This window comes from Schistocerca piceifrons, chromosome 1 (assembly GCF_021461385.2).
Source record: "Schistocerca piceifrons isolate TAMUIC-IGC-003096 chromosome 1, iqSchPice1.1, whole genome shotgun sequence".
NCBI lineage: Eukaryota > Metazoa > Arthropoda > Insecta > Orthoptera > Acrididae > Schistocerca > Schistocerca piceifrons.
Window position 1 is genome coordinate 268,099,807 of NC_060138.1, and position 20,291 is coordinate 268,120,097.

The 20,291-nt window shown below is 40.7% G+C and overlaps 1 protein-coding gene across 1 annotated transcript in view; it reads right to left on the bottom strand.

The window, feature by feature from the left end:
- Positions 1-19,809, bottom strand: part of LOC124713666 (putative odorant receptor 19b) — a 32,530-nt gene extending 12,721 nt beyond the window's left edge. The window contains exons 1-2 of the mRNA XM_047242965.1: positions 19,682-19,809; positions 3,276-3,375 (exon numbers count right to left, since the gene is read on the bottom strand). Coding sequence (XP_047098921.1) covers positions 3,276-3,375; positions 19,682-19,791 — 210 coding nt within the window. The 5' untranslated portion in view covers positions 19,792-19,809. The remainder of the gene's footprint in view (positions 1-3,275; positions 3,376-19,681) is intronic.
- Between the last annotated feature and the right edge of the window lie 482 nt (positions 19,810-20,291).

Here is a 20,291-nt window from a genome sequence, read left to right on the forward strand (position 1 = left end):
AAGCTGGGCTACGGTCCCGCACACCGTTAGGCCGTCTTCCGCTCACGCCCCAACATCGTGCAGCCCGCCTCCAGTGGTGTCGCGACAGGTGTGAATGGAGGGACGAATGAAGACGTGTCGTCTTCAGCGATGAGAGTCGCTTCTGCCTTGGTGCCAATGATGGTCGTATGCGTGTTTGGCGCCGTGCAGGTGAGCGCCACAATCAGGATTGCATACGACCGAGGCACACAGGGCCAACACCCGGCATCATGGTGTGGGGAGCGATCTCCTACACTGGCCGTACACCACTGGTGATCGTCGAGGGGACACTGAATAGTGCACGGTACATCCAAACCGTCATCGAACCCATCGTTCTACCATTCCTAGACCGGCAAGGGAACTTGCTGTTCCAACAGGACAATGCACGTCCGCATGTATCCCGTGCCACCCAACGTGCTCTAGAAGGTGTAAGTCAACTACCCTGGCCAGCAAGATCTCCGGATCTGTCCCCCATTGAGCATGTTTGGGACTGGATGAAGCGTCGTCTCACGCGGTCTGCACGTCCAGCACGAACGCTGGTCCAACTGAGGTGCCAGGTGGAAATGGCATGGCAAGCCGTTCCACAGGACTACATCCAGCATCTCTACGATCGTCTCCATGGGAGAATAGCAGCCTGCATTGCTGCGAAAGGTGGATATACACTGTACTAGTGCCGACATTGTGCATGCTCTGTTGCCTGTGTCTATGTGCCTGTGGTTCTGTCAGTGTGATCATGTGATGTATCTGACGCCAGGAATGTGTCAATAAAGTTTCCCCTTCCTGGGACAATGAATTCACGGTGTTCTTATTTCAATTTCCAGGAGTGTATTATCAGAATTTAAGAGAGCTTTGGAGAAGATTAAAGAAGGTAGAAGTGATCGATAACATTCCATCAGAATTTCTAAAATCATTAGGGAAAGTAACACAACGACTATTCACGTTGATGTTTAGAATGTATGAGTCTGGCAATATACCATCTGACTTTCGAAAAAATATCATCCGCACAAATTGGAAGACTGCAAGAGTTGACAGGTGCGAGAATTATCGCACAGTCAGCATACCAGTTCAAGCATACAATGAGCATGCTTCGCTCAGACATTTTATCCAATCTTTTGTATTTATGAATTTTCAATTTACAGACAAAAGCCATCAAGTCCTACCTAAAGAGATGAGCTGACACCCTCTCTGCATCGCCGCTTGATAACGTACCTTCTGGTGTGAAAAAACGTAGGAAGAAGTAGCCGAGGCGTAATGCTTGCTGCAGTTTCGAGAAACATGAGTCTGATCGTACTAGTCGCCCAGTAAAACAGGTATCCTTGCTGAAGTCTGAAAATCTATAACATTACTTGGGATAGCTTAATGCACACTGCAAAGTACATATTCTATCGCAAAGATATTAGAATCGTTAAACAGTGACAAGGGATCATGAATAAACCATTCGAGAGAGAACAAGAGGGAACAATTTCATCTGAAACTTAATTGTGGGCTGAATGATGCACACAATCTCCCGCCCACACATGAAACTCGTGGTATAATAAAGCATCACAAAGGAAAGATGCAAACAAAAGAATGTTATGTGCGTTAGAAAGGTTGCAAACGCTTCAGTAGACTAGGTTGGGATGAATTCAATGGCCATAGTATTTGGATGGACTCATGTAAACCAGGTTCTGAACGGTGTCTCAAAAGCTGACCATCAAAGCAAATAACGAATGTTATGTTTGAAGACAAGATAAATGCACACAAGTAAAGTATATGCACGCCCTGAATAACGAATCGAACGTACAACATTCAGTGTATAAGAATTACGAACGCAATGTTAGAATCTGAAAAATAACCACCACTAAAAATAAAGTTATAGGCCACTACGAAAAAAAAATTTGATCAAAAAAATGTTAGTGAAGGCATTGCAAGTCTCCAGTTTTCGATATCAACTGGAATGAAATTATTGGTGTAGTAATACATTATTAAAATTGAGACGTATGTGGAATTGTAAATGGAACCTTGAAGAACAAGACGAGAACGGGTATAGTATTAAGTTTCTTATAAAACAGTATTGTAGGTTACAACAAAGATTGGAGTATGTAAAACGGATTATTGTGTTATGTGCAGTAGGTATGCAGCGATTAAATATTGATAAGAAAGATGTCAAACGAGTCCAATGGTTCACGGAATGAGGTCCCAATGGAGAAAGTTCCTTGCGTTGGAGGGAGATCGTAAATCAGCTACGGGCTATATTAATTAAGCAGTTGTTTACTTACAAAATTTGTAGATACGTCTGCGGGCAACTAACAGAAAAAAATGTTACACGAATGTACAGTGACTTCATTGCCTGAACCGTTCATATTGACTTTCCCACCAGTCACCTCTGAGGCAAAGCTGCAGGCAAGTGTTGTGGTGGCTCTGAGCACTATGCGACTAAACTTCTGAGGTCATCAGTCGCCTAGAACTTAGAACTAATTAAACCTAACTAACCTAAGGACATCACACACATCCATGCCTGAGGCAGGATTCGAACCTGCGACCGTAGCGGTCACTCAGTTCCAGACTGTAGCGCCCAGATCCGCACGGCCACTCCGGCCGGCAGGCAAGTGTTGTGGCATTTCCGGTTGCGACCTACTATTTCCTCTCTTTGACTCTACCTTAGACTGCCTTCTTGCGGCCTGTGCCTCGCAATGGAAAGATTGTGTAATCGGCGGCATATAGTTCTTTTTTCTTTGTTGATACTTCCCTCTGTACCATTGTGGCCAGCTGCGTTCTGTTCGTTCGATGTCCGTTATGCGTTGTGCGCTTCGAGGATCATACTAACTTCACTGCAAGTAATCCATGCCGTGCGCGCCATAAACATGGAACCACCCTAATGTTAATCTAAAAGAGGTGACGCATAAAACAAGTGACGTTAAAACTGGAAGACAGTCGACCCATTGAGGAGATAGCTACATGTATTAGGAGGCTCCATGTATATGCTCTTTTCCCCAAACTGCATAATTAAGCGCAGCAATTACACTACGAGCCAGAAAAATCGCGAATATACAACATAGTGTTATTAATGCAGGTCTGTTTTCCGCTTCAACTAGCTGCGCTTCCAGGCTATGAGCTTTATTATTATGTAACGCAGTTTCCAGTTGCTATGAAGTGCTTCTGACGTGTACTCCGTGTCTCAGAAGCAGTATCACGTCGCTTCCATTACTCATGGATAAAATTTTTACTCTGGTTTCTTTTATAATAATTTATTTCTAAAAATCAGCATGCTTACTTACCACACCGACAACGAGGAGGTTAGAACATAAGGCGCCCATGTTAACGAAGAGGAGAATTATAATCGATTTGCTCATTGCTGCCTCCAAGAGGTTGACAGTTCTGTAACAGAGAGGTAAATTATTCTGCCCATTACAAACTTAAGAACACAGAAGTACTGCTGTAGCTCTGTCTAATGCAACTCTTAATGTGAAAGGAGAATACAGATGTTTTTGATACAAACATAATCATTATATCTTCTCAGTTGGCAACCAAAACAGAGTAATACTTACGTTAGTATTTAATGTAAAACAAACTATGGAGGTGATATAGGTATTTATTGTACATCATCATCTGGAGGGAAAGTAGCATATGCGTGTCTCAGTAAACATTAGGAACTGCTACTATATGTTAAAGACATGCTGTGGGCACATCGGATTTTGGCCCCTCGGGAAACTGTCAAACATTTATCGATGTCCATTCTGGACGATTTCAGTTTGAAAGACGGAATAGATCTAGTTGTGCAGGAGGGAGGCTCAATTTTTTTCTTTTTGTTAAAAAAGAAAACATCACGAAGAAACGTAACTCATGTATCAGGTAGATCGCTTGTAAAACTCTCATTTGGATGTTTCTTGAGCATGCATTTTGTTTCTAGGAACCTTTTGCAATTCTTCATGTGTTTGTCTAGTCAGCGGGTGTTTGTCGCAGAAATGTTCATACCGCTGCGTGTCAGCTGAAGACTTAGTCTTAAAGCTCTCAGAGTGTATGTTTCAATACAATTCAAGAAACGTATTACATTTTTCACATGCATCTCGCCTAATGGTATTAGCAGCAAAATCACAAATATTAAGGCTTATGCAGGAATTTTTCCCACGGACCACCCGAAAGGCTAATAGCGAAGATGTAAAATGTTGCAGCAATGCTACGTGTCATATGCTACACAGATGTGCGGCCAATTCGTTCATTCCAGTCCGCAGCCCGTGGTCGTGCGGTAGCGTTCTCGCTTCCCGCACCCGGGTTCCCGGGTTCGATTCCCGGCGGTGTCAGGGATTTTCTCTGCCTCGTGATGACTGGGTGTTGTGTGATGTCGTTAGGTTTAAGTAGTTCTAAGTTCTAGGAGACTGATGATCCCAGATGTTAAGTCCAATAGTGCTCAGAGCCTTTTTTTTTATTACATTTTTACGGGCAAGATCTCGACGACCGGCCTTGTCATCGTCTTCAGACGCAGCAAACTTTTTTAAGCTTATGTGCTGCCTGCAGTCCATCGAGACAGAGGTATTTACTTTCTTGTGTTTTCGAAAGCCCATCGCCCTCTGGCGACCTTCACTTCTTCTTTGCTGATGAATGTGCATTTGGTAGCACTTTGAAAGAGAATGTGAGGAGCCACAGGGAATGGTCGTAAGCCTCATCCGACCGTTTTGTTCTAGAAGATTCGTTTCACACCACCTGAGCCAATGCGTTTGGATCTCTGTGTCTGTACCAGCGTCGTGGATTTATAGTTCCGACTTTTTCCAATTGTTTGACGGTCCACGGAATTATCCTCTTGTGTAGAGTTGACCCTTTCTGTGTCTCTGTGTCCAACATGTCCGTGCGAGAATTTAACACCTTTTTTTCGACCTATTTGGTATCTGCTTCGATATTTCTATTTTTGTACTGTCATGGAAATTCTTTGACGTGTGTACATATTTCAGTTATGTGAACTTTTTGAACGATGTTGCTTAAACTGTGCTTGTGGATTTAAATAACTACTGGAATAATTGTTATATGATGTACTGTAAATGACTTGGTCCATAGTTATGGAATGTAGTGTTGAATGTAAGATATGTGGGGCAGCCCCGCAGCTACGGAAGTAGCCTGGTGGAGTGGGAAAGGTGTTATGGCGCGCAAGTGGCAACTCGTCCTTTGTGACGCGTAAGGAGTCTGGGCTGAGCAGCGCTGCGTTAACATTTCGCTAGCAGTAGCGGATCATTGTGGCTCACATTCTTGGCGTTTTGAGGCCAGAGGAGCTTAAAAGCAGTGTTTATGGGCCTCGGATGCTGCATGTGGTGATACTATTATCATGGCATGGTTTTTGGCCCTGTAAAAATATAATCCCAACGCCAAGAAGACCTGTAACAGGGCGAGGCCAACAGTACTGCCATGACTGCATCGCCGCCACGTTAACAGCCACTGCAAATAACGCCTCCGGTGCCACCAGTCTTACGCTAGATTGTTCATATTTGGCACTCTGTAAGTGAACCAGGTATTTGTGAAATTTGGTTGATTTTAATAATAACCGTGATTATTCCAAATCACAAACCTGGACAAGAATACTATTCTAGTGAATTTAATTCCGAGTGTCCTAATTAATTGTGGAAACACTTGTTCGGCAGTTGTAAAAATAGTTGTGGTTTCTTTCTAATGTGTGGAGTTATAGCGTTTAAAGTTCAGTTTTATTGTTTGAGAAATATTCCACATCCAGTGCATTTTTACATCAATTTGCAGTTATTTTCTCAAATAATTTGGGAATTTAAGGAGATGGGACCTGGATAAAGCGAAAGAACAAGAGGTTGTACAGAGTTTCAAGGAGAGCATAAGGGAACAATTGACAGGAACGGGGGAAAGAAATACAGTAGAAGAAGAACGGGTAGCTTGGAGAGATGAAGTAGTGAAGGCAGCAAAGGACCTAGTAGGTAAAAAGGCGAGGGCTAGTAGAAATCCTTGGGTAACAGAAGAGATACTGAATTTAATTGATGAAAGGAGAAAGTATAAAAATGCATTAAATGAAGCAGGCAAAAAGGAATACAAACGTCTCAAAAACGAGATCGACAGGAAGTGCAAAATGGCTAAGCAGGGATGGCTAGAGGACAAATGTAAGGATGTAGAGGCACATATCACTAAGGATAAGATAGATACGACCTACAGGAAAATTAAAGAGACTTTTGGAGAAAAGAGGACGACTTGCATGAGTATCAAGAGCACAGATGGAAACCCAGTACTAAGCAAAGAAGGGAAAGCAGAAAGGTGGAGGGAGTATATAGAGAGCCTATACAAGGGCAATGTACTTGAGGACAATACTATGGAAATGAAGAGGATGTAGATGAAGATGAAATGGGAGATACGATACTGCGTGAAGAGTTTGACAGAGCACTGAAAGACCTGAGTCGAAACAAGGCCGCGGGAGTAGACAACATTCCATTAGAACTACTGACGGCCTTGGGAGAGCCAGTCCTGACAAAACTCTACCATCTGGTGAGCAAGATGTATGAGACAGGCGAAATACCCTCATACTTCAAGAAGAATATAATAATTCCGAGCCCAAAGAAAGCAGGTGCTCACAGATGTGAGAATTACCAAACAATCAATTTAATAAGTCACGGATGCAAAATACTAACGCGTATTCTCTACCGACGAATGGAACAACTGGTCGAAGCTGACCTCGGGGAAGATCAGTTTGGATTCCGTAGAAATATTGGAACACGTGAGGCAATACTGACCCTATGACTTATCTTAGAAGCTAGATTAAGGAAAGGCAAACCTACGTTTCTAGCATTTGTAGTATTAGAGAAAGCTTTTGACAATGTTGACTGGAATCCTGTCTTTTAAATTCTGAAGGTGGCAGGGGTAAAATACAGGGAGCGAAAGGCTATTTACAATTTGTACAGAAACCAGATGGCAGTAATAAGAGTCGAGAGCACGAAAGGGAAGCAGTGGTTGGGAACGGATTGAGACAGGGTTGTGGCCTATCCCCGATGTTATTCAATCTGTATATTGAGCAAGCAGTGAAGGAAACAAAAGAAAAATTCGGAGTAGGTATAAAAATCCATAGAGAAGAAATAAAAACTTTGAGGTTCGCCGATGACTTTGTAATTCTGTCAGAGACAGGAAAGGACTTGGAAGAGCAGTTGAACGTAATGGACAGTGTCATGAAAGGAGGGTATAAGATGAACATCAACAAAAGCAAAACGAGGATAGTGGAACGTAGTCGAATTAAATCGAGTTTAGATTTGGATGTCAGGAAGTCGTTTCTGAAAGTATTTTTATGGAGTGTAGCCATGTATGGAAATGAAACGTGTACGGTAAATAGTTTAGACAAGAAGAGAATAGAAGCTTTCGAAATGTGGTGCTACAGAAGAATGCTGAAGATTAGATGGGTAGATCACATAACTAATGAGCAGGTATTGAGTAGAGTTGGGGAGAAGAGGAGTTTGTGGCACCACTTGACTAGAAGAAGGGATCGGTTGGTATGGCATATTCTGAGGCATCAAGGGATCACCAATTTAGTATTGGAGGGCAGCGTGGAGGGTAAAAATCATAGAGGGAGACCAAGAGATGAATACACTAAGCAGATTCAGAAGAATGTAGGTTACAGTAGGTATTGGGAGATGAAGAAGCTTGCACGGGATAGGGTATCATGGAGAGCTGCATCAAACCAGTCTCTGGACTGTAGACCACAACAACAACAACAAAATTTATAAACAAGAAGATGACCTTTCAATGGGCAGTAGTTTGGCAGGAATACTTATACATATTTACATTAACCACATAGAAAATAATATTTCAGGTTAGATTGTTCACCTGAAAATAAAATATCTACTGTGAAAGGTATGTAGATGATACCATTATCCTGGACAATGGTAAAATTGAGGAGATTGAGAAACTTGCTAAACGTCTCAGCAGCATGCACAACAACATCAACTTCACTGTAGAACGTCAGGTAGATAAATGAATCATTTTCCTTGACCTTACAATATCTAATGTAAATAATAAACATGCCTTTCACATTTACAGAAAACCCACTGATAGAGATGTTGTCATTAACAACTCCTCATGTCATTCAGTACAACACAAAATGGCATTCTTTTCATGTACACGTAATTATACATATAAAAGCCCACTCAGCCCCCATGATGAACAAAAAGAAATGAACATTAACAAAGAAATTGCATTAGAAATGGATACAACTGAGATGTAATTGATAAACTTAGCAAAAAAATCAAAAAGAAACATTGCACTCCTCCTAAATCAGATTGAGAAGAAGGAAAAAACACATTTGCTGGCATACCCTTTATAGATAAAATTTCATACCAAATTGCCAATCTCTTTAAGAATACTGGGATTCAAATTTCTTTCACATCATCCACAGCAGAAAGACAATAACCAATGCCAATACGAACAAGGTATTTATAAACTTTTGTGTAACAATTGCTCACAGTTCCACATAGGCCAAACCTGAAGTAGTTTCACTACAACATACCATGAGCACATGGAAGACTCCCATTTGAATAACTTTCACATTCCACATTTGCAATACATCTAAAAAACGATGATCACTCAGCCACAGCCATTACAGACAACCTACAGATTCTACATATTGTTAACAAAGTAAAGAAAATGATTCTGCTTGAACAACTACAAATTTACATCCACAGCTATAACTAACATACGTTATTCTCAACGAACAAATGGAGCTTGCAATCAAATCTTATCTCTACATATTTCATGAAATATTCAAAAACAAATATCTAATAAAAAAGTAATATGCTATGAAAATCCTATGTAGCTATCATACAAAAGCTTTTTATCGTAATTTATAAAAGTCGCATTGTTAACGCAAGTTTTAACTGTCATTTTCTTAATTTGTAACAACTTTCAAAATTTCATGTGCATAACATCATAGTTCTCCTTAGATCTAAGTCCTCTGATAACAGTGAGGCTCAAAACAGTTTTAACTGTCATTTCCATAATTTGTAATAGCTCTCTGTAATTTCATGTGTATAACATCATTGTACTTCCTAGAATTCTCTGACAAAAAAATGGATCAAAAATTTCATAATTTGGATTAAAAATTTTGCAATTTGTAATAGCTTTTTAAGTTTCTATGTGTGCAACGTCATTGTACTTCCTATATCTTAGTTCTTTGACCATAATCTATATGTTTCTGTATGAGCAACATCTTTGTACTTCCTATTTCTAAGATCTTTGACGACGACCTTCATTTTTGAATGTAAACACAATAGTGAAATATGGAGCTAAATTTTAAAAATTGAAACATGGACATGAAAATGGTAACAAATGTTCAACTGAGGGTAAAAAGCGTCACAGCAGCATAATTATAATAAGGGTACTTTTCTTTTACATTTAGATACATTTTCGACAAATGCTGCCTCGCCATCTAGAATTGCTCCACTTGTATCGGTTTAGTCACCAGCAAATAATTTCCTTTGTATTCAAACAGTGATCTCCAGTAATATACACATATACACATGTACATGAATTTATGAACACTTGACGACGGTATCAAGCCCGAAACCGGCCTATGACGGATAAATAATAATTGTAACTGGTAGCGGAAATTTTTCTACAGGTCATGTATATACCCAATGACTTGGGCAATAAGCTTATTTGATATATACATTTCAGCTATGCACTCTTTGGTCCTCATACGTGTTTCAGCAAGCTGTGTGACACATATTACTTTAACAATATGTAGAGAAGAGTCTGCCATGTACTTGTTGTACACACCTGATGTCAAAGGTGAAGCCTCCTACCATTTCAGATGACTGAGTTCGTTCCTATAATTTCAGTAAAATTGGGAGAGTTAGTAGCTCCCTACTGTCGCATTCCAAAGAAGAATCGAAACTTTTCTTTTGTATTTGTGGCAGTGGAGCTGAGCTCTAAATTTATTTCTCTTACTTCTCTGCAGAGAACTTCCATGAAGTCAGTGTCACTAGCATTTGTGAAGCATTTCTTAAGTGAAGTGGGTCATATGGATAATATTATATCACATAATAGACCTGAGTTTAATTTGCGCCATTGGACACGAACTTCAAGACTCTGAAAGATAAAAACTGTTTTTATTTCTCGCTATCAAATTGCTTCGAGTCCCTTGGAGCACGTAGTGAGTGAATTGAGAAAGGTTTGCTAGTTACACTGTCATCGAGAATACTAGACTAGGGACAAATATCTGAATAGTTTTCAAGAGCTTGAACGAGCTACCCAAGAAATCTAACTCAATGTCACCCCCTCTTGCACTGGAAAAATAAACAGCCACCAGACAGAGTAAAGGAGTTAGTTCCTTTACCATCACAACCACGGTTATTTTATTATGAGGTGGCTGATTTGGCACTCACAAGAATCAAGAAAGTAGCCGGAAAATGTACGAGATCGTGAAGATCTCAAATGAATATAAAGGAGTTACATGTGGGATAAGAGTTATTAGTGAAACCATCTCTCAAACAAGGGAGTGTCGCTCAACAATAAATTTTTCTTGGTGTATTATAAATCTTTCCGTATTTAACGAATTGTGCTTGTGCTGAATGTAAAATTGTACTAGTCATTTGGTCAGTGATAATAAGTGTGTATATTCATGTAAGATTGGACTTCCACGAGAAGAGTAGTAATTTTTCGGGCAAATACGAATTATGGTGTACATATTCATGTAGAAACGAATTTCTTAGAGAAACTGATTAAGTGTTAGTGTAAGTACACGTCGTGAACTTGAGTTTTCATAGTGACAGTTTTGCACAGTAAACGACGACCAAAGAGTATACATTGAATTGGGAACTGGAGGTAAATTAGAAGCATGAATGAGGTGGAAACAGAATTCAAAATGTGTGTGAGGAAAGATGCGTACAGTGGTAAGTACCTTCCGGTTATGTGAAGGGATAAAGCTATTGACGACTTTTGAGACCATCAAAAGAGCGTCATGAGGAAACCAGACTATCGTCGAGTTGGTCGCAGCCGGCGAAGGAGCTGCGTGGTTGGTGGCTTCACAACACTCCGGTGACGCCAAACGACGCTTGTCACCAGTGCGTAATCCTGCCTGCAGGAGTATTCCAACCCACTTACGACATAGAGGATGTCATTTGGTGCAGCATACTAATCGCAGCTAACAACAGAAATCAGGCTGGAGAACCAGTGTTTAAAGACCCTCGAACCAGTACAGCATCGTCGGTCGAACAGCTGTACAGTGACGTGACGTGGAGCCTGTGCTACTCTGCTTCTCATTCAGCTGAGACACAAACTGCTGCTCACCGCCGAAGCCTCTGGGTACCAGGGGAATCTCCGCACTTGGCTGCTATCCCGGGAATACGACGACGAAGTTCTGGGTATCTCTGCCCTCACCAGGGTGCCAACAGAAGACCTCTACACTCTGAGCCCGGGAGCGTGACGCAGCCCGACGTCGCTCTTGTCGCCGCCGCTAGCCACACTCCCCACGGCCAGTATTCACGGGAACCTGGCGACAAAGCAGCAGCAGCGAGATGCGGCAGTCAGTAGTCGGAGGCCGCCACCACTGGGAAGTCACCGTGACATGCTCTGCGCCCCCCACCAATGTTTGTAGTCGAACCTCAACAAAGAAGCCGCAGTAACCATCAGTGGTCCCTTTTCAACTGACCAAACTTCTTCCCTCAGAACAGAGTCGTATCCCACACTAAGCTATCAGAGGCGTACTGTTACAGTTAATTTTCTTTGCGTGCCTTCCTGTAAGTATTAATATAGGGTATATTTTTGTTGCTATATTTTTTGCTATGTTAAATTTTCTATTCAGACAGAGTTTTCTTACCCATTAAGTTTAGTATCGTTTATAACATGACAGTGTCATACTGTTACTATCAAGTGTTTGAGATCAATCGAAACAGATCCATTTGAATAGCAGGGGGAATGGGGGTGGAGGGGAGGCATAGAGGTTTAGTTTAATTTTTTTTATAAACGATACGATTTCCTCTCCTAACACTACTGACTACTGAGATGAGTAGTGTTGTCAAAATCGTTCTATATTGTTTCAGAAAACCAAATACCGTACAATATTGTTTCTATTGTCTCTGTAAATTTGACTACTCCGTGTCTACATTTCCTAGAAACTGGTACAATAAAAAATTGACCATTACGTAATTACAATGCCACGAATCAAATATTACTAACAAATGAGAATGAATATACAGGTTCCACGGTATTCTTTCCTTTTGTGTTTACACTAGCTTTACTTGTTAGAATGGCAAAATCGTTGCATAACTTCATTTAGTGAATATTTTGGGTACCTGTGGTGTATTACTGTGCCTCTGAAGTGTCACTACATTTGTGTTTGAAGTGGCATGTATGGAATGCTACGCAGTGATGAATATTTGTTATTTTCTGTCATAGACTAATGGTTAATAAGGAACCAGATCAGTGATGAAGTGTTAAGTACTTTTAAGTAAGAATGGCCTTTCGACACGAGATATGTTGAGGTAACAATGAAATTTTGAGTCTGAAGGGTTCTAAAAAAGGGTCTTAAGTGCAAATGTATACATATATAATAAGATTATGTTACACGTGCATTCCAATTGGTACCTTAAAAAGGCTATCACTTATTGAACTGCCCTGAATTAGTAAGGTGCAGCGTGTCCACATCTGTATAATTATTATGTTTAACATATTATGAAATGGTTATGGACTGATGCTCAGTATTCCACTGTTTTCTCCTTTATTGAACGATACCATATTACTCTCAAGGTTCTCCACAGTACGGACTTTGTTAGGATCGTGATTTGGGACCAAAGAGTGTGCTACGCTGCCCATTTACATCTTTATATTTGCCTAATGTTGGGGAGTTTTTCACCAAAGTGACGATGAAAATGCCTATGGAGTATGCTGAATATGCTCTTGTGGCTATGGATGCTTTTCGGATTCTACTTTCAGTACAGATACGACCTTTGTTCCTTAGGGATTATACGAATTGTTACTGCTGAGAGAACCACAAAATTACTAGTGTGTTTTGTAATACAAATGGCTGATCTATGATTCTGAATCATGATGTCCTGTAATGTGAATAATTATTATGATTTGTGCACACAGATCTGCTAGTAGGCATCGATGTCATAGTGACACATGTCATTTTCGTTTTAAGCTCGAACTATAGATCTGAAGTAGAGTTGTGTATCTGATGTAACTGGTTGTGGTGTGTAGTAGAGTACTTTCCGATAGTTTAAATGGAACAATCACTCTTTGTACATTGGACAGAAATTGATTCTCCTAACTCTTTACTTTGAACCTAAGCCTTTCAAATGCGGATGGAATGGGCATGGTGTCTCAACTTGTAGTTCTCACATTGAGAACTTATCATTATTTTACTTGAGTTCTAATAAACAATATTAATTAAATTAAGTTGTTTCGTTCTAGTTATTAGATTTGTTTTCAGTTCATTGAGAACTTTCACTATGTGATGCTGTAAGCAAAATTTCATTCATTTCTGTAGTATTCCCTGATTTACCATTTGTAAAATTACCTGCTACCATAACAATTTTTCTTTGGTGCTATATCGGTCCCTGATAGGTTTCATTTGCTAAGTAATTCATTTATGTTTGACATATTTTATCAATAAATTGTGTAATTTCTTTTGCTCATATTTCACGTAATTATTCTGGAATGCTCAAGGGAAGAACTCACTTTCCTCAGATATGTGCATGCATACTATACATAGAGAGGGACATCAGAAAGAATGTTATAAAAACTGAAGCTTAATGTCCAGTCTAGTGTCGACTAATGGAGGATCAGAAGTACTGGCCAACTTACTAGGTCACTGGAGTTATATCCAACCAGGACTGCTGATGCTGCATCTATGTGAAACTCTTCAGCTGACAAGACTTCAAATGCATCTGGACAACACACAATTGATTGGCTAGCTGCAGTCCAGCCAGGTGACACTGACAGGTATCACCTACTGGAGATGTAATTCTACTAATGGCTCGTTATTCTCCCTTGGTGTCTCTGCCTCTTTCAAATTGGGCCATACGTGGGGCAGGAACTTTAGGTCACTAAGAGCCTGGCTGGAATGCATTATGATGGAGTCACAACTGTTGTTACTTCATCTGTCACGGGGTTTTGGATTGTCGGTGGATGAGACATCTGGGTACTTCTGTCATCTCCCTGAGTCGGTCCACCATCCACAAGATGCTCTCATTTCTACCCACTTACGATAGACCTGTACCACTTCTTCCTGTAACTGTGTTTATGGTTCAGTGAATCATCCGCAAATTGAAAGGTAAGTGCATCTCCCACAAAATATAGCCATGATACAATTACATTCCACTGCCAAGTGTTATGTGTGGGACAGTCTTTCGTAGGTTAATCCATTTTACCTCCACTTGTGCGACAGTGTGCTGTATATTTTGTTTTTATTTTTCAGTTGAACTTACAGGTCTTTATTGTACATAATTATCCTTATTTTATCATATTGTCACTGCAGTTACTTCGTTCAGTTTTTTTCTTTTTCTCAATATTTTCTGTTTCTAATTTCCTTTCCAATTATTGTGGTAATGCAATGCACTCAGTGGATAAACTGGAATATACAGAAACTAGCCTCTTTAATTTGATTTGTTATTTTGCTAAGTCACATTACAAATAATTTGTAGTTTTTCTTAACTGTCCAGATAACTTGGTTTGTCATAGTGTGGCCTCCTACACAACAAACCTAAAATTGACGTATCAACTTCTTTCTTCACTATTTTCCTCCAGTATTTCTTATGTCTCATTGATATTATTACTTGTTATCTTCATTTTATGTACTCATTGTATACACTCATCTATTCTCATCTTACTTGCAATGTGAGTTCACTTTTTTTATTAGACGTTGGGCCCTGAAAGCCAAACTAATTCATTGTAATTCACAAATATTTTACCTTGACACACAATGAATATTAACTTATTTTACCATTTGTGGATGCAAAACTTTATATACCTTCAAGCGACATGTTTTGCCATCTTAACAGTTTTGTAGATGATTGTAAAAGGATTACATCAATATCCCTTGCTATCTGTTTTAGCAATAAATATTCTGTGAAATTTTTCCTCAGTGGGTCAGGGGTAATGTAGGGTATCTGTTTGGGGACAAGTGGTAGTAGCTTTTGTAATCGTTGCCACAGAGAGGTTGGTTTCTGAATGCATGTATACACGAAACATCTTTGCGCTACCAGAGTTAATGCTGTTCCCAGCACATGATGTCATTTTTTTCTGGCTTACTTCATGTCAGGCATGCGCTTTTCTCTGGGTTGTACTGTTGTCAGTGGTGATGTGGAGGTTTACATTTGGGATGCTGTTTGCTGCATCTTTGGGTAATCTGGTAAAGGTAATATTTGCTCAGGCATTTGTGTTTGCTGCAATTGCAGAAGTATGAATGACTCGGCTTAAATATTTGTCATTTTTGAAGTATAATGTAGAAATTCAATTCACATTTAACACAACATTGTTTGGGCAGTTATTTCTTGATTACCAAGCATCTACTCAAGAAAAAATTACAGCTGTTTTCAACATTTTAAATGTTAATGCAGAAGCTATATCTCGTCAGTATTGTTCAGTTCGAAATTACAATGAAATGAATACCCTTAGTTACATACAGGCGTTGATGTAAGTCAACTGGGACAGTTGAAAATGTGTGCCCCAACCGGGACTCGAACGCGGGATCTCCTGCTTACATGGCAGACGCTGTATCCATCTGAGCCACCGAGGGCACAGAGGGTAGGGCGACTGCAGGGACTTATCTCTGGCATGCCTCTCGTGGGATCCAAATTCGCAACTTACTGTCCCGCACTATATTCATAGTGCCCCTGCACATCATACTCATTACTCGCGGCTTTACCGCCGATTCCCGTAAGAGTTCGGGCACTGTTTGTGCGTGCGCACGGAAGAAGATGGTCAAATGGCTGGTGAGCCTTAAGTATATACATATGAAGTTCTGCATATATATATTGTTCAGTTTGCTAACGTAGTCTTATGTTTTTGTACTCGTACCCAAGTGATTCTTAGTTTAATGGTGTTTGAACAGAGATATGTTCATACTTTTAAAATTTAGTCTTTTAATGCCCATGCTTTCTTAGTTAAAATGAGGGAACTAAACGGAAACAGGTTTTTCATTGACTTAATCCTGGGCCATCTTATCTTGGTTTGATGACAGAAAAACTACTGAGCACAGGCATGCTCACACACAGTGGTGTGATTTTGAGGATGCTCATATGGATTGCTAGTTGCTTGATTTATTTTATGAGTGCTTAACAACGATTTTAGCAAGAGCCACATAATTTATTTCAGGTCAACGTGGATCAAAGTGTTACATCACAGGTGTGATGTGAGAGCAAAGCTGAGTTTTGTTATCTTTACTGCTCAGGTAACAATTAATATCAGATCCAAGAGCCGGCTGGTCCGGCCGAGCGGTTCTAGCGCTTCAGTCTGGAACCGCGCGACCGCTACGGTCGCAGGTTCGAATCCTGCCTCGGGCATGGATGTATGTGATGTCCCTAGATTAGTTAGGTTTAAGTAGTTCTAAGTTCTAGGGGACTGATGACCTCAGATGTTGAGTCCCATAGTGCTCAGAACCAGGGCCAAGAGAAAACAATGTTCGGGAGTTTTCAGGGAATGGTGAATAATGACCTATTTCTATATACGTTCTGACTAGTATTGGTAACGAGAAATGCTTTCCTATACGTCAATCAATATCAAAGCCTTGTTTGTTGAAAAGTTGTCAATCCCATCTGCTATATCAAATTCCTTATTGTATGTTTAATATTGTTTTAAGAAAATTTTGTACTATTCTGCAAAGTTTGAACAAAAACATGGTAAAACTGCGAAAAATGCAAATTTTAACATAAATGGAGGAGGTAGCCAAGCCTACAGGTTGCACTGTTGTGTTTGATCACGAACGGCGCCTTTCAATTTCGACAAACGTTACAAAAGTCAGTCGTGGTCAGAATAGGGTTCTTTGCAGTTGTGAGTGCATTATGTTGGAGCTAAGTGGATTCGAAAGCTGGAAAATTGTTGGTGCTCGTATTGTGGGTGGGTTCATAACCAAGACAGCCAAAGTGTTAGGTGCTTCAAGAGGAACTGTATCGAAGATTTATATCACATACAGGGAAAGTGCGAGACCATGGTCTTATAAGTCATAAAGCTGATGAATGTGTGTGCTGAGTGATCATGGCCAGTGGTTATTGAAGAGGATTTTGACGAAACATAAGAGGACGGCAGCTGAAAAAGTCAGTGCGGAACTGAATGTCACACTCAAGAAAGAACATGAAGGAGCCTCCATCAACAGGGAATTGCAGAGCGAACTGGAATTTCAAAACCACTCATCTATGATGCAATTGCCCGTAACAGGAAAGGTGGTGGTGAAGCAGTAAAACCTGGGCTAGGGAGGAATGAAAGAATGTCATTTGGTCGGATGAGTCTTGTTTCACACTGTTAACAACTTCTGACCGAGTCTAGGTCCCAAGCGTGAAACATGGCGTGGACTACCATATTATGGTATTCCATAGGAATTATGGAACCATTCTGGCTGATCAGTTACATACCATGAGCTAATGTTTGTTCTCCAATAGAGATGCTGTGTTCCTAGATGACAGGGTCCCTCTTCACACAGCTCGAATCGTCCAGGACTCGTTTTGTGAACATAAGGATAAATTTTCGCATCTGCCCTGGCCAGCACAGACAACAGATCTCAGTACTATTTACTTTGGAGAGTAGAGAGCGCAGTTGCTACCGACCCCCTTCATTTTTACCTGAACCTGCCAGTATTTTGGAGGAAGAATGGTGTAAAATTCCCCTGAGAACCATACACGACCTGTATTTAGCCATGCCGAGATGAATGGAAGTTGTTTTGAATGCCAACGGTTTTCTGGCACCGTATTAAGCATGTTAATGTGTTGCGTTAGTCGCGTTTCCAAAGTTTTGTTGGGCAGCGGTACATTCATAGCGATGTACAGACATGTTTCATATTCAGAAAATTCCACAGCCATATACTCATAATAAGGTTAGCATCAGAGTATACAAGCTACACAGATTAAAGATTACACAGCAATCACGAGTAAAAATTTCCATTCTACATTTGAAAGAATACGATGAAACATTACAAAGTTAGAAATTTATAGCGAAAGGGACAAAGGTTTTGGTGCAGTGGCGTAGCCGGCCGGGGTGGCCGAGCGGTTCTAGGCGCTACAGTCTGGAAGCGTGCGACCGCTACGGTCGCAGATTCGAATCCTGCCTCTGGGATGGGTGTGTGTGATGTCCTTAGGTTGGTTAGGTTTAAGTAGTTCTAAGTTCTAGGGGACTGATGACCTCAGAAGTTAAGTCCCATAGTGCTCAGAGCCATTTTTTTGCAGTTGCGTAGTCTAAAAAGCAATTACACAATAAGAAGTGTACACAACAACGTTTATACCCAACAAAAGTTATAAAGTGGTAATTCAAACATAAGGCTTACAACCGGACTAAAACAACCAAGCAAATCTGTGTCATCGAGCACTGCCACGAATATAACCGTGAAATGAAATATTATGAGTATCGTGGAGTAAACACCATGTTTCTGTGATGGCATAATTATGGAGCCTATCGAAATGAAGACTTCGGAAAATCTAATAAACTATGGCGAAGGTTTCAGTTTAAACAAGGTTTGGGTTGTGGGTCTTAATTCATTAATATCTCATTTATCAGAGCTGCAAAATTTTGGTAGAATATGCATTTCATAGGATCGCATTCTGGGCTCTGAATAACAAACGAATATCAAAGTGCAAAATGGGAGCCAGCAGTCGAATTCGGCTATAAACAGCGGCGTGAGATCAATGAATCGTTTAGTCTGGTGCAGTTTGGGCATTAGTACTCACAGGAACATATCTCGAAGAAACTGAGGAAGAGAACTGGGTCAGTCATAGAAGTCTCGTACGGAAATATAGAAACAACAACTCGGCAGAAAACCAGAAAGTATACCAGTTGTAAGCAGGCTGTTTAGGTTTTTATGTTGGTAACGCCATGCAGCGCTCTATATGAAAATCAGTGACTGTGCTGTGCGCAGTCTGTGGCTGGTTTGCATTGTTGGAATTTGCTATTGTAGTGTTGGGCAGTTGGCTGTTAACAGTGCGTAGCGTTGCGCAGTTGGAGGTGAGCCGCCAGCGGTGGTGGATGTAGGGAGAGAGAGAGCGGAGTTTTGAGAGCGGATAATCTGGACGTGTGTCCCTCAGAGACAGTAAATTTGTAAGACTGGATGTCATGAACTGATATGACTTTTGAACACTATTAAGGTAAATACATTGTTTGTTCTCTATCAAAATCTTTCATTTGCTGACTGTGCCTATCAGTAGTTAGTGCCTTCAGTAGTTAGAATCTTTTATTTAGCTGGCAGTATTGGCGCTCGCTGTATTGCAGTAGTACGAGTAACGAAGATTTTTGTGAGCTAAGTGATTCATGAAAGGTATAGGTTATTGTTAGTCAGGGCCATTCTTTTGTAGGGATTATTGAAAGTCAGATTGCGTTGCGCTAAAAATATTGTGTGTCAGTTTAAGCACAGTCATCTATAATTTTTCTGAGGGGACGTTTCATGCAGTAATCAGTCGCTGAGTGCAGAATAAAATATGACTAGTTTCTAAATCAAAATAGTGAATTAATCGATGAACTACGACTAACGCTTTATCAAGAGTAACTAGGTGTTACAAACCTGAGGATGATCAGATGATGGCGAACGTTGGTCACTAGTTGTTGGTACAACTGGTCGTCAGAGCCATCTTCATAGGATGTTTCTGCCATTTGAAGTGCTCTACCTACCATGTAGGAGTCCTGGATTTCAGTATTTTGTTGATGACCATAATCATGTCGTTCATCTGAAACTCTCTCACGCCACTTGGCCATAGTCGCAACATTGTAGTTCAGAACGTGAAGCTCGGCGGTCACCATGAGCATGAGCCTAATGAAGAGGACGTCTGTACAGAGGGTGACGAGGCCGCTGAGAATGACACAGTAGGCCTCTAAGACGTAGAGTATCTCGTAAGTGGGCGACGCCTGGACGTCCAGGGGCAGCCAGACAGGCAGCGGCAGTTTGCGCGGGACTTCCCCGGACTCGCCTGAGGCTGCGAGCAGCGCGCGGGACACGAGAGGGGCCGCCAGCCAGCCGACGGAGGCCACCATCGTCGACACCTGAACAGCAAAGTGTGCACCACAACTCTACTTTCCCCTCAGAAAATGTCCGATACTGAAATAAAAAAAATTAAAATACAGACAAAAAATTTATTTTTGTAAGAAAATGAGACGCCTACAGCTGTCCTTATGAT